The sequence below is a fragment of the Fringilla coelebs genome, assembly GCF_963513975.1.
Source record: "Fringilla coelebs genome assembly, chromosome: 24".
In the NCBI taxonomy this organism is placed as follows: domain Eukaryota; kingdom Metazoa; phylum Chordata; class Aves; order Passeriformes; family Fringillidae; genus Fringilla; species Fringilla coelebs.
Window position 1 is genome coordinate 4,221,884 of NC_140050.1, and position 23,361 is coordinate 4,245,244.

General features: G+C 52.2%; 1 protein-coding gene across 3 annotated transcripts; it reads right to left on the reverse strand.

Moving 5' to 3' along the window:
• Nucleotides 1-299: 299 nt before the first annotated feature.
• ACSBG2 (acyl-CoA synthetase bubblegum family member 2) lies at nucleotides 300-19,638 on the reverse strand. 3 transcript variants are annotated; one of them, XM_084221175.1, is made up of 15 exons: nucleotides 19,610-19,638; nucleotides 14,799-14,928; nucleotides 12,780-12,859; nucleotides 11,985-12,229; nucleotides 10,620-10,708; nucleotides 9,962-10,082; nucleotides 9,447-9,527; nucleotides 8,069-8,218; nucleotides 7,033-7,209; nucleotides 6,208-6,389; nucleotides 5,269-5,502; nucleotides 4,464-4,681; nucleotides 3,185-3,324; nucleotides 2,098-2,344; nucleotides 300-1,558 (listed from the first exon to the last, which is right to left on the reverse strand). In XM_084221175.1, exons 2-15 carry the CDS (start codon nucleotides 14,897-14,899, stop codon nucleotides 1,446-1,448), a joined length of 2,178 nt encoding a protein of 725 aa, XP_084077301.1. In that variant the 5' UTR covers nucleotides 14,900-14,928; nucleotides 19,610-19,638; the 3' UTR covers nucleotides 300-1,445. The 3 variants fall into 3 exon arrangements, with proteins under 3 accessions (XP_084077301.1, XP_084077300.1, XP_084077299.1); XM_084221174.1 differs by lacking the exon at nucleotides 19,610-19,638 and adding an exon at nucleotides 15,223-15,267 and having other exon boundaries at nucleotides 11,985-12,226; XM_084221173.1 differs by lacking the exon at nucleotides 19,610-19,638 and adding an exon at nucleotides 15,223-15,267.
• Between the last annotated feature and the right edge of the window lie 3,723 nt (nucleotides 19,639-23,361).

The following is a 23,361-nucleotide window of genomic DNA, read 5'->3' on the forward strand; positions in this document are numbered from 1 at the left end:
TCCCTTGTCACAAGGACAGAGCCCTGGCACGGGCACGGCTCAGCGCAGGTAAAGGGTGGGACCATCCCTCCCCTTCCCCCGAGGGAGTGTCCCTGTCCTTGGCTGCCAGGGAGCAGCTCCAGCCCTGGGCATGGCCCAGGCACAGCTCAGCTCTCCCTGTCTGGGGCAGACCCACCCCTGCTCCATGCCAGGAACGAGAGAGAGTTCAGAGACACAAACAGAGGAGTTTATTGCACTTGGACACAGCAATTCCAGCCAGCTCAGCACACACTGGCACAGGGGCAGCTGCGGTTCCAGTAGTGCATTCCCACCCTTCCACGGGCACTGGAATTCCTCTGACCCAAAGCAGAGACAGTTCTGGGTTTAACCCTCCCTGAGCCCCCCCTGCTGTGACACCAGCACTGCCCCAGCTCCTCCCAGTGCTCCTCCTGTCCATGGGAAATGGAGCTGGGAGTCAGAGCTGGGCTGCTCTGCCCTGCTCAGGGCAGGGTTCCTGGTGTGCAATGAGCCATTCACAGCGATGCTGGGATTGCACAGCCTGGGACAAGCCCTGCAGAGAGCACCAGGAGCTCCTGGCTGCAGCTGGGGCAGTCTGTGTCCTCCGGAGCACCTTCACAGCTCTGGGCTGGTTGATCACAGACCCTCAGGAGAACCAGCCTGGGCTCCCAGCACCATCTCCTCTCCCCAAGCACAGCTACAGAGCTTCAGCCCACCCAGCCTCCACTCTGGAGCTCCCCACTTCAGATTCCCACTACAACATTCCTGGATTGTAAAACACAGTTTCACACATTGTACACAGCCTTATAAATAATCCCTGGTTCTTAGAATACCAGCCATGGATACAACTTCAACAATACAATTTATGGCTTCATTATAACTCAAAAAGGTAAAACAAACTCAAAATATTGCACAGACAAGCCCAGTTCAAGTGAAGTTCCACCTCCACTGCTGTGTGCAGTCACACAGCATTTGTCATGTCAGACAGGAATAGTTTGTGGGGAAGGAGATTTAAAATTAAATGGATGCCATCAGCATGCAGGGAAACGTGCAGCAGGGAGTGAGGACACTGCTGGAAAATGAAATCTGCCTTTCTCCCTTAGCAGAAAAAGGGCAGCTCCTGATTTGCAGCTCCTGTTTTACATTCATCTCAGGAAAAGAAAACTTTGGTTAGAACGTAACAGGTCACCTGGATTTAAGGTAAACATCACATTGCCCTTATAAAAATGGAAATAAAAAATACAAAGGTGAGATATTTGGGATATCTCAGCAAAGGACACAAGACATAGGAGAACATGGGCAGGACCACGCTCACCGCACTGCAGGACACGGACAGCAAAGCGACGCCGAGGGGCTGCCTGAAGGCTGAGCTTCTTTATTTCAACAGGATCCAGGGAATCCCTCCTGGGCAGCTGGGAGTGTCCTCGGGGGTGGTGTCAGTGCAGGCTCTAGGGCCGGCTCGAGGGCTCCCCCGAGGGGGTTTGGGTGTCCATGTAAAACTGAGCGATTTGGTCCCGGTATTTCTGAGCCACCACCGGCCTCTTCAGCTTCATGGTGGGGCCTGTGGGGAACCAGCACGGGGTTAATGGGGAGGGCAGCACTGGGAGCACCCAGCAGGGCTGGGGGGAGAGGCAGAACAGGGGAACAGTGACCTGTCCTAAACTTCTCTTTAGAAGGGTTTAATGGAATGTCCCTCCCTTCCTCTGTGACCCAAAGCAGCACCCAGAGGCTGCTGGGCACTGCCCAGGCTCCCCAGGGAATGGTGCCAAGGCTGCCAGAGCTGCAGGAGCTCTCAGGGCTGCTCAGGGTGGGGGTGTTGGGGTGGCTGTGCAGGGACAGGGGCTGTGCTGATCATCCCTGAGGGTCCCTCCCAGCTCAGGATGTTCCATAGCCCTGTGAGAGGCATCACAGCACAAGGGTAAGTGCTGCCAGGCAGAAGAGGGAATTCACCCCAGTTCATCCCAGCCCAAACAGCCACATGGAAAAGCCACAGGGAGGAAAGGCCAGGGACAGCTCTATCCATTGGGGTCACGGTTGTGTTGATGTTCAGTATCAGGGAAGGGGCACAGGGCAAACCCCAGACACGCCCCCAGCACTCACCAAGCTCTCCACCAAAGAGGGAGAAGTCCTTCTCCAGCAGGACCCACTTCTGGACTTTCTGGGCATTGGACACAGCTCCCTCATTGACAGCAGAGATCCCCTTCTGGATGGCAGTGTAGATGGCCTTGTCTTTGCTGCTGATGATTTCTGAGACCTTGGTGGCCTTGCTGCCCAGCCTCTGACAGAATTCCAGAGCTTCTGGGGTGAGGTCATCTCCAGGCTCACCCGTTTCTGCATCCACAACGCACTGCAGGCCAACCACAGCAGGAAACTGAGCAGTGCTGAGGCCCTCTGCACCAAGGAGCTCCAGCCCTGGACACTGCCCTGGGACAGCTCCTGGGAGCCCTTCTGGGGTCCCTTCCCTTCCCCACTCCAGCCCCAGCAGCCCCTCAGCTCTCATCCAACCCCTGGCTGCCAATGGAAACTGGGAACAAAACACAGATAAACCCCCCAGGTCTGTGTCTGCTCAGGAGCCCATCTGCCAAATTCCTCCTGTGCTGTCCAAAGTTAATCACTGTTTTCCAGACCTTTTCTGGAGCACAATTTACTTCCCTGCACTGTGCAGCAGCAGTTTTGGAGTCACATACAGCACTCAGCCATGACAAAGGCAGCAGGGCCACTCCCAGGGCCTGGCTCAGATCTCCTGCCCCAGGCCAAGGCTGCTGGCCCTGGGCTCACTAAGGAGCAATTCCCACTCTGACAGTCAGCACAGGCCAGCACGGATGTGTCCTGATGGAGTTTAAAGCCAGAATCTGACAAAGAAATCCCTGACAGGTTTTTACCTCCCACACTGCTCTGGGAGAGACTGAAACAGGCGAGGAGAGCAGAAGGCTTTCCTTTTTCACCCTCACTTTTGGGTCTTTTCCTTCTGTTTCTTCCTGCCCTCTGTGGCACAGCAAAAGCTGCCCTGAACAGCAGCAGGGCCTGATGGTCTGGGCAGGTGACACCTCTGTGCTTTCAGCTGCAGCCAGTTCTGCTCTGGGCTCCTGCCTCCACAAGACACTAAAAATGTGTAACAACTCTTTCTCCCTAGAATGACTCAGATTCAGCAGCACAGGTGGTGGATCCCCATCCTGTTTGCCATTACCTTCAGTGTCAGGAGCATAGAAAGGAATTTGGCTTTGTCTCCAACCAACATGGCATTGCTGATGATGGGAACAGCATTCTTGACAGCATCCTCGATTGGAACAGGAGGAACGTTCTCACCTCCTGCTGTGATGATGAGCTCTGGAAAACAATCAAATCCTGATTAATGCTTGGAGCTTCTCCCCTTCCCACAATCTGCAACAACTCAACTGCTCCTTTGTGTCTGCTGGATCAAACACTGAGTCTGTGTCAGCAGAGAAGGCAGCACACCGGGACTGGGAAAGCCACAGGGTGACCATCCCCAAAATTGTGGGGATGTGGCACTTGGGAATGAGGTTTGGGGGATGCTGTACTCAATGATTTTAAAGGGATTTTCCAGCCCCAGTGCTGATCCCATGAGTGCAGCAGGCCTGGAGAGAGGAGCAGGAGCTGCTCACACTCAGCCCAGACAAAGCTGCCACGGTGCTCCAGGGGTGTTTGCAGCCTGGCAATGCAGGTGAACCCCTTGGCACAGACCCCTGGGCCTCTAAGGCTCCTAAGTTGGCACCCAAATGATCAGAAATTGTAGTGAAAGTTTGCTCTGTGTGCTGCAGAGCAGAGGGGAGCCCCCCTGCTCAGTCTCCTGTTCCTCAGAGCTGCCCTCACATGAGCATCTCTCTCTCTCGAGGGCTGAAGGCTTGAGTGACCTTGGCTTTGTCTGGGCTTGCTCAAACTGTCCCAAGAGCCACATTGCTACAAGGCACATGCACAACAGTGTTAAGCTGCTGTTTTCCTTGGAGGTCACCCAGCAAAGCTCCTGAAACTGAGGGAGTTGCTGGTAAAACAAGCCCACAAAGCACCAACTGCACTGGTGCTGAAATCAGAGGACTTCACCCTGCAAACACCCTGGCTCCAGAGGCTGCCCCTCTCCTCCCACCACAGGGGAGGACACCCTGCAGCCACATTCTAGTGAAAACTCCAGGAGGAGAAGGATTTGAATATTCTTCTGTACAAGTCACAGCCACACAACCACCAGAGCATCCCCTGTACCAGAGGAGGTTTAAGTTGGATATTGGGAAAAATTTCTTCACTGTTCAGCATTGGAACAGGCTGTCCAGGGCAGTGGTGGAGTCACCATCCCTGGAGGGATTTAGAAGATGGGGCAGCTGGGGACATGGGGTACTGGTGGCCTTGGCAGCCCTGAGGGAACAGCTGGGCTCCATGAGGTCTTTCCCAACATCAACAACTCACTGATTCCATAGTGCTGCACAACATCAAGACAAAGTCAGGGGATGTGTTACCTTTAATTCTGCCTGTGATGAAGAGGAATCCATCCTTGTCGTGCTTGCCCAGGTCCCCTGAGTGCAGCCAGCCATCCCGATCGATGGCTTCTTTGGTTTTGTCCTCCATGTTCAGGTAGCCCATGAAGATGTGCCTTCCTGAGAAGCAGATCTCCCCAATGCCATCCTTGTCTGGTTTATCAATCAGGGTGTAGCACCCTGTCAGCTCCTTCCCACAGCTGAAACAGAGCACAGAGCAAGGATTAATTTATTTTAAATGAAATTCAAGCAGAAGTTACAGCAGCACCTCTCAAGCTGAAGGGTTTGAACAAAGCCCAGCAGTTTTTTAGCACAAGAGCTCCAGCAAAGAGCTTTAAAGGCATCTGCCTGTGTAAGGACAGCTGCAGAAAGAGTTGTTATTGCAGAGATCAGTGCTCACACACCTGCTGGTTTGCACTCATTGTTCTCAACACCTGAGCTTTGAATGAGCAGATTTATGTCCTTGGCAGCAAACCTTCACTGTGCAGACTGAACAAGCTGCTCAAAGACACCCTGCACCCTTTGCCACTAAAGTGAAGGGTAGGTTGGAGTTACCAGCTTCTCCTTCATCCCACCAGCCCCTCACTTCTTCCCCAGCTCCCACAGAACCCAGCCAAGGCAATTTCACATATCCCTGCTGCTGCTGCTGCCCTTGGCAGATCTCCTCACTGTGACGTGGCTCCCCAGAGAGGTTTTAGTGGCAGCAAGGCTGTGGGGTGAGCTGCAGCAGGAGAGATGGATGTGCCAGGGGCAGAACCCCCCGCCCCTGCTCCAGGAGGGCGCTCACCTGCCGAGCTTGAAGGCGTGAGGTAGGGAGATGGTGTGAGGCCCAGAGCTCTCACTCATGCCATAGAGCTCCAGCACAGGGATGTTCAGGCTCAGAAAGAACTCCAGGGTCTCTCTGGTGATGGGAGCAGCCCCCGTGTAGCACTTGGTGCAGCGGTCCAGCCCGATGGCCTTGCGCACCTTCCTGTACACCAGCTGCCTGGCCAGGCGGAAATTCACCGGCTCCTCCGTGCACCTGCACCAGGAAAGGGGCAGACTTACAACTCCTCCCCTTCCTGCTTTTGTCTTCATCCCACTTCAGTTTATAAAAAATATAGAACTCCTCCCCTTCCTCCTTTTATCTTCATCTTTCTTCAGTTCATTCAGTAAAATAATGGATCATTTCCCCCCTCCAGCCCTTGCTGCTCCCCCTCGAGTCCAAGTTACACTGGTCTAATGTCACAGACATATTTTATGAAAATTCCTTTATGGGATCTTTTCTCCTGAGAAGCTGGGAAGCTTCAGCTTCTCCATGTTTTGCTCCTTTGGAATGTGATTTGGAGAATTGTTTACCCAGCATGTGAATTGTTTTTACTTGATGACCAATGACAGCCACCTGTGTCGAGGCTGTGAGCAGTCACAAGATTTTATTATCATTCCTTTTTATTCCTTGCTAGATTTCTGATGAAATTCTTTTCTTCTATTCTTTTAGTATGGTTTAAATATATGGTTTTCTTTTAATATAATATATATCATAAAATAATAAATCAGCCTTCTGAAACATGGAGTCAAGGTTCTCATCTCTTCCCTCGTTCTGGGACCCCTGCAAACACCACTACAGTCTGTCACATGAGACATAATCCTGGATGGAATATAACCCCTGGATGGAATCAAATCCCTGATCTGACAGGAAGGTTCTCCTAAAACTCATCAGCACCCCTGAGATGTAGCTCATAATTACCCATCCATCTTCTTGAGGTTGGTCTGCAGCCCCACTCCCTTGGCCCACGCTGCCACTTTCCTTCGGAGCGCTGACGCTTTCATGCCCACAGATTTCATTTTCTCTTCCATTTTTTCCCAGACACGAGGAACTCCCAAAAAAGCAGTTGGCCTCACTTCTCGCAGGGTGTCCACCAAGCTGCCCTGAGAGAAGCAGGATTTAATGCAGTTTTTAGAAGTGATTCACTGCAGACTTCAGGTCAGTACTGGTCACTAGCAGAAATTTGGGAGTCTGCCATCAGTTTTGAGGAATTATTTGTTTTTTGCAGCACCACCAAGAGAAGGGAATCCCTGAAGCATTCCAGTGGAAATTGGGAAGGGAGCAAGGGTCAATGCTTTCAGTGCCAGCACTGACACAAGAATCCTTTACTCAGGACTCAGGTTTAGCTGGGGCCATGGTGCAATGTGAGCAGAGCAAACACAAGGCCGTTGCTCAACCAGTTCTTGATGTGGCACCAGGTGTCAGGTAAGAACTCAGCAGATCCCAGTTGTGAAGTGCTGGGTCAGGTCAGCCTCTCCCAGTTTGTGACTGAGTCAAAAGGTGAAGGTCAGGCTCCAGTCAAACCAACAGTGGCAGCTGGGCAGTGGGCAAAGTAAACCCAGTTAGGAAAGCTGAGAGAATGAAAGTCAGGCTCCAGCCAAACCAACAGCAGCAGCTGGTCAGTGGGCAAAGTAAACCCAGTTAGGAAAGCTGAGAAAACCACAAGATAACACAGCCTTGTTTCAAGCAGCCACTCCAGCTCAAGCAGGTGGATGAGTGTAAGTTTATTATCTTATTTTTTTTTACCTTCAATGCATCTGGTTGGGCAAAGTAAACTTGCACTCCGAGGGTCATGGCTGCCCAAATATCACACATTTGTGCAGCAATGTGGCTGAGGGGCAGGTAGCTGACCACCTCCTCCTGCCTCTCCCGGGCATCCTTCAGCATGATGAAGCGCGCGGCCACCGCCGCCGTCCACGTCAGCTGCAACAGGAACCCAGAGGGCTTCAGGGCAGGGACAGCACAGAACACACAAGGCACAACTCAGCTACAGCATCCTGGCACCTCAACAGCAGCACCTGGCTCCTTCAGCTGGAGCTGAGACTGAGGGGAGGCTCCTCGGGGGCTGCAGCTCCTGCCCAGGGGAGGCACAGGGGCAGGGGCTGAGCTCTGCTCTGGGACAGGGACAGGGGGCCAGGAAGGGCTGGAGCTGTGCCAGGGCTTGGCATGGAGCTCAGGGAAAGGTTCTTCCCCCCGAGGCTGCTGGGCACTGCCCAGGCTCCCCAGGGAATGGTGCCAAGGCTGCCAGAGCTGCAGGAGCTCTCAGGGCTGCTCAGGGTGGGGGTGTTGGGGTGCCTGTGCAGGGACAGGGGCTGCACTGATCATCCCTGTGGGTCACTGTCATATTTTCTGAAAAATCTCTTTGCCCAGGATTTTCTCCTGGGAAGCTGAGAAGCATCAGAGAAAAATGAAAACAATAATTATCTGATTTGCTTTTCCTGTGTTTTGGAACATGTTTGGACATTGTTTACCAACAGGTGATTGCTTCATTGGTATCATGTGAATTGTTTTTACTTAATGGCCAATCAGTGCCAAGCTGTGTTGAGGCTCTGGAGTCACGAGTTTTCCTTTTAGCCTTCTGTAAGTATCCTTTCTCTATTCTTTAGTATAGTATTCTTTAATATAATATAGTATCATAAAATAATAAATTAGCCTTCTAAGAACAGGGAGTCAGATGCATCATCCTTCCTTCCTCTGGGAACCCCACAAATACAACACCTGAGGGTCCCACCCAGCTCAGGATGTTCTCCCTCAGCACCCCTGGGGTGCACTGGGCACTCACATTGTCGTGGCTGAGCATGACACCCTTGGGCTGCCCCGTGGTGCCCGAGGTGTAGATGAGGGTGCAGCACTGGTTGGGTTTCTGCGACGCGATGATCTCGCGGAGCTGCGCGTCCGGCACGTCCCTGCCCAGCTCCATGAACTGCCTCCACTGCAGGGAACAGAAGAGCTCAGTCCTTTTGTAAGGAATCACCCACAGGAAAAATGCAACTCTTTGTAAGAGCCTAAATGAGGGATGTGGGACTCCAGGCTGCTCTTCAAAATGCAGTTTATTCCATCCAAGGCATCATTCAGCAGTCCAGGGTGGTGGGTGACAGAGCTGTGCCCACAGCTGTCAGCTCCAGCTGCAGGCAGGACTGGAGACCCTGAGTTTAGGTTACAATGCATTCTATACTTTTCTTTTGGTTACAATGCATTCTAGACTTTTCTTTGCTGAGCATTTCAATACAGTAGGACCAATCTATCCCTTAATTTTTATCTCTAGCCTATCATAACTGCTCTCATTACCATATTCATGTTACTGTTCTCCAATCACTAAAGTCAGTACATCACAGTTTAAACCAGAAGTTGTTTTTCAGCTTTCTTGCAGTGGAAAATTCTGAGACCTTTTTTCTACTTGCCACATTTGCTGACTTGTTTGCCTGTGCTATCTTTCTGCTTGGTAAAAACATCTTCTTCTTTGGGGTGGGTTTGTCCTTTGCTCTAAGTCATAAAACCCCTTCTAACTCACATACCCTTTGCCTCCTTGGTTATCCAGTAAGGCTGGCTCAGCAATTCTTTTCTTCTATATCAAAACTTGCTTTCATTTCTATTCCTTCTTCAGATTCTACATCCAATAATCTTTCTGCTAAGCATACACATCTGTGAGACCTTCTTATCAAACTTTCATCCTTCCCAACAACTCTTTGCTACACACCAAGAGAAGGAAGCTGTTCTCCCTGTCCAGACCCCTGGAAGAGGCTGTGAACCCACAGTCACCCCACAGTGTTTCCTGGCTGACACAGGGAGAAGCAGAAATGAGACAGACCCACCCCAGCAGCTTTACAGCCCTGTAGCAACTCCCTGGAGTAACTGTGGGGCCCAAAGTCTGGCAAAGGTCAGCAGGCTCACAGCCCCCTAATAACATGGATTATCCAGGTTGCACAACAGCACACACCTCCCTCCCACCACAGCCAACACAGCTCAGGGGATCGCAGGCACAGAACCCCAGGCTGGTTTGGCTTGGAAGGGACCTTACAGAACATCTCATTCCAAGGCCCTGCCAGGGACAGGGATGTCACCCACCAGATGTTCAAGGCCCCAGGGCAGGTGACAGGTACCTACAGCCACCAGCTGACCACAACCAGCACTTAGAAGGTGTGAAGAAGGCCAGGACTCACCGAGTACAGTTTGGGTCTCTTCTCTTTGAGCTCCTCCCCATACTGGACAATGGCCTTCAGATGAGGTAGTCTGTGTTCAACCTGTGTAAGAAGAGAGATTTGTGAGAAGGAGAAAATGCTGCTTGTCCCTTTCAGACCTCTGTAACCCCATTTAGCATGCTCCTCAGATTTGCCACTTTATGTAAAGCCAAGAGAATCCCATCTGTGCTACTGAAAGAATGGGCTTGTCTCACTAGAAACAGCCATAATTTGAGCTGGGATGGTGCCAGACAACCTAGAGGATACTCAGTTGTTCATTTTGGCTTCTTCAATTTAAAGCCCGAGGCTTTTAAGAAGTGAAAGCACCACTTAACCTCTTGTGAGACACAGTGCCAGTGACAGCTCACCTGGCTGGAGCAGGGAGCACACCAAGGAGTTCACCTCTGCTCTCAGGCCCAGCACATCCCTCAGGTAATGCCCTCCCACATCTGTCAACAGGTTGCTGTAACCCCCAGCCATTTAAAAAACATAATTACTTCTAAGATTTTCTGCAGCTGTTTATGGTTTTCCACCACTATAATGTTGGCACTGCAGTTCTCTGCTACATAATGACAGGCCTCAGGAGAGTTTGTAGTGTAGATCCCAACAGCAAATCCCCTGGAAAAGGGAAAAAACAGAACAGAAAAGCAAAACAGAGTTAGAGGACAAGCAGAGTTGCTGGCAAATTTCAGAGAAAAAACTTTAAGGACAGTATCCCATAAAATGACAAGAAAAAGAGAAGAGCTAAATTCCAAGAGGAAAGATTCTGTTCTGGGGCATGGGAAATGTCAAGAGTGGTGCAAGGGAGCAAAATATCTCATGTGGAAGGCAGATATCACAATCCAGCCATGGGATTCTCTGGCATTTCCTTAATCACTGTGTACATAAGAATGCTTTTGGATTAACCTACTGGTCATCTTATTTTGAGAGAAGCATCTGGCTAAAAAAAAAAGTATTTCCTTTTTGTCTCATTAATTCATTATGAAATAGTTCAGTTTCTATCTACCTTCATTAAATCCAAATATAAGCAAGCGGATTTGGGGTATTTTTTGTTTGTTTTACTGGGGTTTTAATCAAAACCTGTTTCTCCTGTGAATGCTGCAGTCACTCTCTGCCTGCCAAAGGAAAATACATGGCAAGAAACAAGAGCCTTACCCTGCAAGGATAGCTCCAATGTCAGCAATGAACCACTCAGCAGAATTGAATCCCAGGATGCCCACTCCATGGAAACGCTCCAGCCCCAGCTGTAAACAAGAGATGGCATTACAGCAGCCTGCCTTCAACTCTGGCCAGAGCTCAGGGAGCAGATCTCTGCTGTGAGCACAGCACTGAGGGCAGAGCTCGTGTTCTTACCCTGAAACCCCCCCAAGTGCCAGGATGGAGCCAGTGAAAGTTTCACAGCACTGTCCCACTGTGAGTGGGCAGGAAAATGGGGATTTGCTGAGCTCTGCCCTTGGAAAGGCAGGCTGACTAACAGGAATTCACTAACAGGAACATCAGCCTGCAGTCCAGGGAGTCACCAGTTCCCCTTGGGCTGGGAATGAGGAGGTGAGAGGTGTCAGGCAGCACCTCCTGGGACATTTGGGACAAGCTGGGAATGGCAGATCTCAGTAGTGGCCAGAGCAACAAGCTGCAGTGGCAGTCACACTTGGCTATGAAATTCCAGCTCTTGGAGTCCCAGTCTTTAACTCCCTCAGCCAGACTCTGGTTTTGTCCCAGAGTGAAGATCCCACCACAGGAGTAAAACCAGGCTGGCCTTAGCTTGAAGAGGTAAGACTTCATCCCAACAGTAAAAACTGGTAGTGCTGGTTTCTGTCTCCAAGTCTCCTAATCCCAGCAGCACCAACAAAAGGCTGGGCCATGTGGGACACTGAAGTCTGGTTTGTAAGATCCCTTTTTTCCTTAGAAAGATGAACCCTTCCAAGGCTCTGGAGGGGCAGTGTCCAGGTTTGCCATACACCTCAAACACCTCACTTGAAATGTTTCCTTGCATGCTTTTTTTCTTGGTTAAATGTGGAAGCAACTGTCAAAAAAATGAAATACCAAGCTGTCCATAGCATGTTCAGGTATTTCCCTGTCACTGTAAGATTCATCTGCATTCAGGGAATTTGCAGATTCAAGATAGATTTGACTGCAGCCATTCCAATACTAAAATGAGTGAACATTAAACTTGACCTCATTTTGTTTTGACACAGTGTTTCATTTGTTTTGTTTTGACACAGTGGTAGGAAGAAGGAGAACAGTTTTAAATTAAAAGAAGAGAGATTTACATCAGATCTTGGGCAGGAATTGTTCCCTGGCAGGGTGGGCAGGCCCTGGCACAGGGTGCCCAGAGCAGCTGTGGCTGCCCCTGGATCCCTGGCAGTGCCCAAGGTCAGGCTGGACAGGGCTGGGAGAATTGGGAGGTGTCCCTGCCATGGCAGGGGTGGCACTGGATGGGCTTTTAAGATCCCTCCAACCCAGACCATGCTGTTTTTAGGACTCTGTGAATATGCCAAAGAGAACTCAACAAACTCTTACCTTCAGAAAGCTTTTGGCTGCATTCCAGCACTCATCATAGTACATCTTATATGTCAGCTTTATCCACTTGCCATTTTTTTTGGATGCAAGGGCATAATAGTCCCTGTACTTGTTGACACTTTCCTCCAAGAGCTGGTGCACAGTTTTTGGGGCCTCACTGCCAGGGCCCTGTTCTTCCATCCTCAGCTTGACCTCTCCATCACGACGTGTTGTCCACATGCTGGAGCCAGGAGAGGAGGAGGCTGCTTTGAAAGGAAAGTGTTCAGCATCTTAGATTTACAAATTTCCTGCTGCCATAAGAGCAATAGGAATGCAAGTCTCAAGCATATGAAAGCAAATGTTACACCCCCTCCCACACCCCTTTTTTGACCCTTTCTTCGTGGCAATTTTGCCATGTGAGCCCCAGTATTTTAGACTGAAAGCCTCTAGAGGAATTCCAAATTTTGTTAAACATTTCCCACTTACGTCTCCTCTAACCTGCTCTGCTGCCCTAAGGCTCTTGTACTGGTAAGGTGAAAGTTTCCTGCATCTTATACTCTGCTATTTTTAGGGTGTTTTTTTTTTTAAGGAGGACTGAAAGCAGGACACTGGTACCTGGCAGATGAGCACCAGGCACTGGCACTCCCTATTTAATCCTTGAAGCACAGCTTGCTTTAAAGGCTGATTTCCAACATTTCTACACAACCCATCCTGCAACCTGAGCTGCTTCTTCCATTGTCATGGTTTGACAAATCCCTCTCTCATTGCAATAATAATTTCAGGCACCCCACAGTCCCCAAATTTCCATCCACTCACCTTTGGGACCGAGTGAGTTCACCTGATATCCCTCAATCTTGGAATCTTCCCCTGGCTCGCTGTTGTCTGGCTCAGCAGTTCTGCAAGGCAAAAGGAATTATCCCTGGATGAGAACACCGAGGGCTGCCTGCCACAGGCAGGTTTGCTCCATCCCTTAATGTCACTCAGTCCTTGGATGTCAGAGTGATTCCTGATCTTCTGCAGGTGACTTTATGAATTCACTGCCCTGCATAGCCCCAGCAATGGAACAGCTTCCTCTGAGTGTGCAAGCTCTGCCTGTGCTGGTTTTGAACACATGAGTATTGTCCTAATTGCAGCTTTCATTGCAGACAAGCTGCAGAAGAATGCATAAACATCATCCTAAAAACAGCCATAATTTATTTCCTAAAGGCTGCTCCAGGTGCCTGGAATAAAGAGTCTGCAGCTGGGAGGGGGAGGAGAAGGGGGGCAGGAAGGGACACTTGGGTCTGGAACTCATCTCCTGTTTGCAATATGTGAGTCCAACCACAGGGGAGGCCCTGGGGACACTCTGGAGTCACCCCATGAGGAAACCCACGGAGATTTACTGCAAAAGAGCAGGAAATTGATTTAACAGGAAATCTTGTTCTTAGGTATTCCTATTAAAACCAGGGCTCCCACCAGATGCTTGGGAAGAAACAGAAACAGGCTCATCCCCATGTGCTTCAGCCACTCCTCCCAGCTGAGCTGTCCTTTCACTTTCAGCCCTGCAGGAGCTGGTAAAGCACCACTTGCCTGCTTGCAAAACTGATCCTACTCCATCCCTTTCCAGGCTGGACTGTCTCACAGCCCTAATGAGGAGGGTAAGGGATAATCAAGGCTCATGTCCCACTTGAGAGCAGGAGCTAGAAGCCAGAGCCAGTGAGATTTGGGAATCCCACCCTCCAAGCAGGCAGCTGCTGCTTTGTTCCCTGCCCTGGGCAATGCCCTGCCAGGACCATTGATGTCTGAGTTTTAGCTGAGTTAAGGTTTCACTGCAGAGACCCAAACTTTCCATCCTGCCTGGCCCTACCAGGCCCTTTGCTTCAGCCCATCACTCAGGTGTTGTTCCTCCAGGCTGGTGTTTTCCCTTCTCAACAGCAGCACCTGCAGCACCAAGCCCAGGCTCTTCCAGGAGGGCCCTGACATCACAATAACCCCAAACACTGCAGGGGCAGGGTCAGCCCTGGCTCAGGCAGGGCTCCCACCAAGCCCCACCTTTATTTCCTTTCTACCAGGCCACAGACAAGACAACCAGCACAGACACTGTGTGAATTTCAGGGTAAGGGGAAATCTCTTCCCTCTAATCTGCATATATTCTGAATTTCTAGGGAACACACAGCTATGACTGCTTTGGGCATGTGAGGAGGTTCAAGGCCCAGGGAAGATCTGACATGGTTGATCACATGTCCTGTTCTCAAGCAGAACTGCTTCTCTGAACTAATCTGCAGGCCAGCAACCAGGGCTGAGTAAATAATTTCTTTATTTCCCCCAAGGGGATTATGAGATGTTCCCACCTCTGTGTTCCCTCCTCATTATTGAGAACATTTTTCAGCACAAATTAATCCTCAGTTGCAATAGTTCTGCACCATTTCTCCACTGGCTTTTATGATCAAAGCATGCAAATGACCCAGTAATATGAGCAGAAAAGCCCCAGCTACTTCCCTTGCAGTCAATCAAGTCATCTTTTTCTCCCCCTTACAACATGTAGCTCAAAGAAGCCCCCAAAAAATTAGGTAAGGAGGTTTTAGTCAGCTAGATCCCATTATGCTGTGGTGAGATATAGACCCTAATCTGCTCTTTAGTCTGTAAATCTAAGCAGCCTCTTACCAGCAGGAGTTTGAGATCAGTGTAGGTACTGCACATGAGCTGTTTCCTGCAGAGGCAGGGCTCTTCCAAAATAATTTTAATTAATCAAAGTAAGCATGGTAGAATACAATTCTATATATACAGGTTACAACAGGGTAAATAAAATCCTAAATAGACAAATAAATCCCAAATAAAATCCTAAATTAGACCAACCTGGGTGAAGAGTTGAGCAGCACATCTTCCCCTGCCACCTCACAGCTCCCTTGAAGAGCTGAATTGCAATAAGCCACGGAGACTGGTTCTGCAAGTGCCATCCTGGCTCCTGACTCACACAGCACTGTCCCTGCAAAAGAAAACAGGTTGGAAAAATTAAAATACAGCCACACGTCACAGCAAAGCAGCTCCACTGACGTGAGCGAGGCAACCCCAAAGAGGCAGCGCTCGAGCCTGCTGCATTTGCACCAAATAACAGGAAATTCAGTGGGCAACAGGAAAAACAGTGGGCATTGCAAAACTCCACGGCAGAACCAGACACCCACAGCTCCCCAAGAACACCACGAGCCAAACCATTTCAATTCCACGCTCCCTTTGCCCCCAAAAGCTCGGCTAGCAGCATCCCCGATCCCTCCAGCCTCACCGCGCATCCCCGGTCCCGCAGCCTCCCCTCCGCAGCCGCTCCGCACCGGCGCCGAGCCCGACGTGTAATATCCTTTATTTTTAAACTAGCGCCCAGGAGGCAGATCTGGAGCATCTTATGTCATGTGCTGCTGCCTCGCAATTGGAAGCGGCTCGTCACCCCACACCGCCGCCTCTTAAGGAGGCTCTGGCCCCACGCCTGCCCACCAGCCTCGGCACACCGGGGATTTCGGGTCCCTCAGGGGGGACACAGCCCTTGGACACCTCACATTCAGCCCGTTCCCATCAAAATAAGTGTTTTGCAGCTGGGTTTCTCTTTTTTTTTCTTTTTTTTTTGGTGGCTCCCACACTGCTTTCAGCACTTTTTCTTGGGGGATTTAATCGCCTAAACGAAGTGTTTTCTAAACGCTGATTTTATTTAAGGTTTACACTCAACAAAAGCCTTTGGTGCTTATGAGTCGCCAGGCTGAGCTTTAATTGTTTCAAGGGATTTCAAGCTGATTGGAGATGAATCCCATTATCCTCGATCTCTCTAAGAAGTGGATCTTAGGCTGCTATTTTGTACCTGCATTAGACACATTTAAACCGTGCGATGCGAGGGGCATGTTCGCCTCCACGAGGAACAGGAAAGTCATTTTACGAAAAAGTCTTTTATGTCATAAATCCGACCCAGCACGCTGCAGCCTCCTGCCTTTACCGGGAGGGGAAGGCGCAGGGACGTCCCCCTTTCCGCTTACTCATCTGCACAAGGACACGTTGCTGCTCACGCCACGCTCCGCTACAGCCTGCGAGTCACCACGCCAGAAATAGTTTAATTCATGAATTCATGAGCAGCGAGCGGGGGACGTCTGCAAAAAACCCAGCTCTGAAACGCACGGAAAACCGGCAGGCACTGCCGCACACCCGTGCTGGGCTGGAACACCAGAGGGGCTCATTGGCAGTGGGAGATGATGGTGTTGGAGCTGCAGCTCGGAGCAGCCTCTCACCAGCCCGGAGCTGTTCCCCAGCCCGGAGCTGTTCCCTGCCCGGCCCGGAGCTGCTCCCCTGCCCAGCCCGGAGCAGCCCAAACCCACCCGTGGTACCCCCGAGCTGTCCCCACGGCCTCTCTTGCCCAAGGAAAACCCAAAAGAGCCCAGGAGGGATGGATGGCGGCAGCTGCCATCACTCCTGACCCCTTTTGCAGTGGTGCTCCCACTTTCCCTCCCAGCACCCCACAGTGAGGGGTTCAGGGCACCCCTGAGGGAAGCTCTGGCCTCTGCACCAATTTCAGCGTTTCTCTTGCCAACTGTGCCTTAGTGCAGCAATGAAGTTTCAAGGGAAAGGGTGAGGTGTCCTCACTCCTGCTGTCAGGGAATCGTGGCATCCCAAAGTGGTTTGGGCTGGAAGGGACCTCAAAGCCCATCCAGTGCCACCCCTGCCATGGCAGAGACACCTCCCACTGTCCCAGGCTGCTCCCAGCCCTGTCCAGCCTAGCCTTGGGCACTGCCAGGGATCCAGGGGCAGCCACAGCTGCTCTGGGCACCCTGTGCCAGGGCCTGCCCACCCTGCCAGGGAACAATTCCTGCCCAAGATCCCATCCAGCCCTGCCCTCTGGCACTGGCAGCCATTCCCTGTGTCCTGGCACTCCAGCCCTTTCAAACAGCCTCTCTATCTCTCATTTTCTTGCAAGCTCCCTTCAGGTCCACAATAAGGTCACCCAAAGCTTGAACACTGCCAGTTCTCTCCTCCTTCCCTCACAGCAGAAGTGTTCCATCTCTCTGCTCCATTTCCATGGAAGGCTTTCTGCATCACCTTCAGGCACCCAAGAGGGAAAAGCTCTTCCAGGGGAGTCCACGCCTGAGCTCTGCTCTCCCTGTGCACAACTCGGGGTACACTCACACATGAACTGAAGTGCAATCTGTGCAGATTCCCAAAGCAGACATGCATTTTTTCCAACAAGTTCAGGTTAGAAGAAATATTTCCCAGCATATGCAGACCCTCCCTAGCTTTGCTCAGCCCTGCAGCTCGGGTCCTTCCTCCCTGATGCTGGGTTACAAAGCCGCTGGAAAACACCCAAGTTCCAGGGTTAGGAGGGGCTGATCTTTAAGGTCCTTTCCGAGCCAAACCATTCCATGGTTCACCAGTCAGGTGTAACTCTTGGATACCAAATGCTCCCACCCCACGTTGTTCCCCGAGGAATTAGCACACCGTGATGTACCACAGTGTTCAGGAACATGGAGGACACGCTCCCGAACAAAAAACCTGCGGGAAGAAACCTCCCTTTTAATTATGCCTGTCTGACAGCTTAAATTATTTAAATAAAAACGCCTTCTGCTTTGAGGGAGCACCTGACCCAGAAGAACTGGAAATGGAGTGTTTCTTTGGAACCCCTTCACTGACAAACCAAAATAAAGCTCCCAGTGAAGTGCAAACTTGCGACAATGAAAGGGGTAGGACTGGAGTTTCCATTTCCAACAGGTTTTGGACACACCTTTACCTAAAACACACACAGGCCTTCAACAACACCAATTCAAATTCAAATTACCGAGCACGTTATCAGCCACTTGACATTTTCCAGCACGGCCCCACTCGGCTTCCTGTGGCGGATTTCTTTTAACCGGTAAAGGCACCACATCCGCTCTGCTCCGCTCCAGAGCAGATCCAGGCGATTGCCACATCACCATCAAAACCGAAACCTGGCCCTTTTTGTTCTTTTAAAGAGTCACTGAGTGAGGAAACAAAAGCTGAGCGACTCACACTTCTTCCTCTTAGATAAACTCAGTTTTGAGGAGAGGCGGTGATAAAGCTTCCTGAGCACTAAAGGTTTTGTCACTGACCACAGGTGCTGGGCAGCTGACCCATGCCCTCCCGATGCTGGAGTGCAGAAAACAGGAGGAAAAGCAACTTCAGCCTCTCTTAGGACGATGAGTGACTGTCACGAGTGCAGACAGGCACCCGACTCCACCTTCAGAGCTGAGCTTTTGGCCGCAGCATTCTGCCCACTGGCCATGGCTTGGTCAGCAGGCAGCCACACAGAACTCTCCACTGCGGGCTCCTTGCCTCTCCAGGGATGTTTTGGTTGTTTCAGGGGAATTCCCCAGCAGTGGGACTCACCCAGCCGAGCTCCTCTTCCCTGAACTGCTGCGTCCCCACACATCTGCACAGCGGGGAAAGGCCCAGGGATGTATTTGCTGTGTTCCTGCACTCCTATAAAATTCCTGTGTTTTCTGGATTCCTGTTTTGGTGCCGGCTGCCACACGTGGCTTTGTGTCCCCTGGGAGCACAGCGGGGCTGGGAGCCGGCACAGGAGCGTCCCGAGCTCTGGGGTCACTCAGAGCACCCCGAACTCTCAGGTCACCTCGTGGAGCATCCCAAAGTCACCTCTCGGATCATTCCCAGCTCTCAGGACACGTCAGAGCACCCCCAAACACTCAGGTCACCCACTGGAGCATCCCCGATCCCTCAGGTCACCTCTTGGAGCATCCCAAAGTCACCTCTCGGATCATTCCCACCTCTCAGGACATCTCAGAGCACCCCCAAACACTCGGGTCACCTCGTGGAGCATCCCAAACTTTCAGATCACCTCGTGGAGCATCCCAAAGTCACCTCTCGGATCATTCCCACCTCTCAGGACATCTCAGAGCACCCCTAAACACTCGGGTCACCTCGTGGAGCATCCCAAACTTTCAGATCACCTCGTGGAGCATCCCAAAGTCACCTCTTGGAGCATTCCCACCTCTCAGGACATCTCAGAGCACCCCCAAACACTCAGGTCACCCACTGGAGCATCCCCGATCCCTCAGGTCACCTCACAGAGCATTCCCACCTCTCGGGACATCTCAGAGCGTCCCAAACTTTCAGATCACCTCATGGAGCATCCCAAAGTCACCTCTTGGAGCATTCCCACCTCTCAGGACATCTCAGAGCACCCCTAAACACTCGGGTCACCTCGTGGAGCATCCCCGATCCCTCAGGTCACCTCACAGAGCATTCCCACCTCTCGGGACATCTCAGAGCATCCCAAACTCTCAGGTCACCTCAGAGGACCCCAAGTTCTCGGGAGCCCTCACGGTCCCTCACGATGAGCTCCCGGACAGCACACAAAAAGGGACATCCCTTCTCCTCAGAACATTTCCTGGGGGAAACTCCCCCTCCAACCCACCCTGTGTTCATTTAACCAAAACCACCGAGAATTTCCCCCTCGCTGTCCGCACGCCCACCCACCCACAAACGGGACACCGCCAGAAGCATCTGCCGGGTTGGTGATGCCCACAGTGAAACCCCCGCGGTGGGCGGGCATCCCCCACACAGCAGGAGTGGCTGGGGTCACCCAGAGGGGCTGTGCGGAGCTGGGACCCCCGTCCCTCCCTCGCTCCCGGCCGGGGTCGGGCTTTAGGACCGCGCGTTACCTCCGGGCCCGGCGGGAGCGCGCGCGGCCCCTCAGAGAATCCCGCGCGCCGCCGGGCGGCGCCTTTAAGAGCGCTCGCGAGGGGGTGTGGCCGAACCCCCCTTGCTCCGCCCACTCCGTCCTTTTGAAAAAACCCCATTGGGCAGCATTGTGGTGGGCAGAGACGAAGCCACGCCCCCCTGCGTTAAGGAGAGACGCATCACCGCGCCATTGGAGGAGGTTGTTGTCAATAACAGCTAGGCCACGCCCCCCAACCCCGGCGCGGGTTACCCGCGGTCAATGCCCGGCGCGGTGTCGGGACACCGGGGATGGGCTGTACCGGACACCGAGAATGGGCTGTGCCGGACACCGGGGATGGGCTGTGCCGAACACCGAGAATGGGCTGTGTTGGACACCGGGGATGGGCTGTACCGGACACCGGGGATGGGCTGTGAGGGACACCGAGAATGGGCTGTACCGGACAGCGGGGATGGGCTGTGCGGGACACCGAGAATGGGCTGTGCGGGACACCGAGAGTGGGCTGTACCGGACAGCGGGGATGGGCTGTGCGGGACACCGGGAATGGGCTGTGAGGGACACCGGGAATGGGCTGTGCGGGACACCGGGAATGGGCTGTGAGGGACACCGAGAATGCGCTGTGCCGGACACCGGGGATGGGCTGTACCGGACACCGGGAATGGGCTGTGAGGGACACCGAGAATGCGCTGTGCTGGACACCGGGGATGGGCTGTGCCGAACACCGGGGATGGGCTGTGCGGGGCACCGGGGATGGGCTGTTCCACCGGGGATGGGCTGTTCCCAACACCGGGGATGGGCTGTTCCCAACACCGGGATGGGCTGTTCCCAACACCAGGAACGGGCTGTGCCGGACACTGACATTGGGCTGTACCGGACACCTGGAGCCGGACACTTGAGGTGCTGTGCTGGTGTGGGCTGACCCAGCACCAATTTTTAGGAAAAGGAGGAAAATAGTCTGAATCCTTCTAGCAGCTGGATTTTCCCTAAAATAAAGTAAGGTTAAGGGCAAGATTCAATAGGACAAAAGGAAATGGCCTCAAGTTGCTCCAGGGGAGGTTTATGTTGGACATCAGGGAAAAATTCTTCATGGAAAAGGTTGTAAATCATTGGAACAGGCTGTGCAGGGCAGTGGTGGAGTCACAATCCCTGGAAAAATTTTAAAAAACACATGGATGTGCCACTTGGGAACATGGTTTAGTGGTGAGCATGGGTTGAGAGTTGGATTTGATGGTCTTAGAGGTCCTTTCCAGGTTTAATGATTCTGTGAAAAAGATTTTCAAGGGAAAATTTTGGTCCCTTTGACCAAATGAAAGAGGAGATAGTTCATGAAGAATCTCTTGGGCCACTCTGGACAGGGCAAGATGTAAAATGTTCTTCAACCACAGCTGGGGGGGACAGTCTAACCTGAGCAGAAATCTCTGGGGAAGAATCAAAGTGGGCTTTTAGGTGTAGGGACCCAGGGAGGAGCAGTGTGGGGCTGGCAGGGCACAGCCCTGAGCAAACCAGCCCCATTCTGTTTTCACACAATTCCAGAATCACTGGGTTGGAAGAGACCTCCAAGATCATCGAGTCCAACCCAGCCCCAACACCCCAAGTGAGCCCTGGCACCCAGTGCCACATCCAGGCTTTGTTAAACACACCCAGGGATGGGGACTGCACCACCTCCCCGGGCAGCCATTCCAGAACTTTATCACTCTTTCTGTAAAAGACTTTTTCCTGCTACCCAGCCTGAATTTCCCTTGGTGCAGCCTGAGGCTGTGTGCTCTGGTTGTGTCAGTGCTGCTGCAGACAGAGCCCAGCCCCAGCTGAGCACAGGCACCTTTCAGGAGCTGTGAGAGCGATGAGGGCACCCCTGAGCCTCCTTTGCTCCAGGCTGAGCTCCCCCAGCTCCCTCAGGGGTTCCTCTCAGGGTTTGTGTTCCAAAAAGCTTTTTTTTTCCACCCAGCACAAGCCAAGGGCACAGCCAAGCAGCACCACCAGCACAAGTTGTGGCTGTGATGTCCAGGCCCCCTTCATTATCAGAATCTGTGATCTGGTGGCAGCTCCACCATCTCCTGCCCTCCCTGGGTCTTGCTTGTTTAAGCCAGATTCCAACAGTGCACATTGATTTATTTATTACTGTATTTTCAAGGGTTATGATCAGGTGGATCCATGTAACTGTTCTCAGTTGTTCTTGGCTGATAAAGCTGCAGAAAAGCCAGGATTTTGTTTATCCTGTTAGGAAAACAGCTGTAGCTGTGAAATGAATTATTCCTGCTATTTTCCTGGTGCAGACCAAGAATTCCAAGCCATTGTTTTTTCCCTGTGAATTCTTCCCTGCCTCCTCCCACTCACTCAGGGAGGGGAGGGCTTGGTTCACACCACTCCAGCTGATGAGCAAACCTAAGGAATATGTAATTAGATAACTCCTGCCAGAAGGTCAGGCTGCAGCTGGAGCAGCAGCAGGGCCAGAGGACAGAGCAGTGCTGGGGATCTGTAAAACAGCTCCAGCAGAGCAGGACAGCAGGGCCAAGGCAGCCTCAGGAGCCCCGAGCTGTCCTCTGGCCCAGGCACCTCCAGTTCTTGCTGTGCTGGCTGTTCTGCACTCTGAGCCTTCCCTTGCAGCTCCTCAGCCTTCCCACCTCTCTGCAGCCCCTCCAAGGTGGCTCCATTCTCACTCAGATGGCGAATTTATTCTGGAGAGCAAGACAAAACAGCAGCCTGGAAGTTGGTGAGATCTGTAAAGTTCAGATTCCTGACCCTCACACTGCAGCCTGCCCTGGTCCTCGGCCAGGCCCTGACTCCATTCCCACTCAGATGGCGAATTTATTCTGGAGAGCAAGACAAAACAGCAGCCTGGAAGTTGGTGAGAGCTGTCAAATTCAGATTCCTGACCCTCACACCGCAGCCTGCCCTGGTGCTCAGCCAGGCCCTGCTGTGCTGACGAGGGGAATGTCATTCCCAGTGAACCAAGGAGAGCTCCAGGGCTCAGCCCAAAGGTTAACTCGAGAGGCAGGAGTAACCAGGGCTATTTTTGGCCATTCCCTGAGCCAACAGATTACCTGGGGTGAGCTGATTTTTATGTGCTGCCCGTGTCCTTGTCCATCAAACCGAGGTTGCATCACTCCCAGGTTAATCCTGTGCTGTTTGCTGAACCCCTGCTGGTTCTGGGGCCCAAGGGGCCCAGGCTGGTGGTGAAGAGCAGAGATGGGCACATATGGTCCTCAGACACCCCTGCCCCAGGCAGGAGAGGGGCTGATAGCTCAGAGTTATTATTGATTGGTGATAACACAGCACAGCCCTTTACAAACAAGCAGGGAGCTGTTGAGCTTGGAATAGCAAATGCACCGGGGTGGCCTCTGCTCAAACAGCTCCTTTGCTGGCTCTGTGTTTAAGCCAGGATTAACCCCTGTGGAGCCACAGGGCCCTTGTTTGCTGAGGAACAGGAACAGGGTGGCCCTGGCAGCTCCAGGACCAGGAGAGATTGGGGGTGAGCCAGTGGAGGGAAGCTCTGCAGAGAAACACCTGGGAGGGAATTTCAACCCTGGAGGGACAATGGGACCCTGGGGGCATTGGGAAGAGTGTGGCCAGCAGGGCAGGGGTGATCCTGCTCCTTGGTCCTGGTGAGGCACATCTGGAGCAGTGTCCAGTGACCAGTTCTGACTCCACAGTTCAAGAAAGACAAGGAACTACTGCAGAGGATCCAGTGACAGATGGTGAGGAGTCTGGAGCATCTCTGTGATGAGGAGAGGCTGT

Coding starts and splice junctions, on each gene's coding strand:
- ACSBG2 (XM_084221173.1), bottom strand. Junction 10,709..11,984: donor CAGCCAAAAGCTTTCTGAAG/GTAAGAGTTTGT, acceptor TCTTGTTTACAG/CTGGGGCTGGAGCGTTTCCA. Junction 6,390..7,032: donor CCCAACCAGATGCATTGAAG/GTAAAAAAAAAT, acceptor TGCTTCTCTCAG/GGCAGCTTGGTGGACACCCT.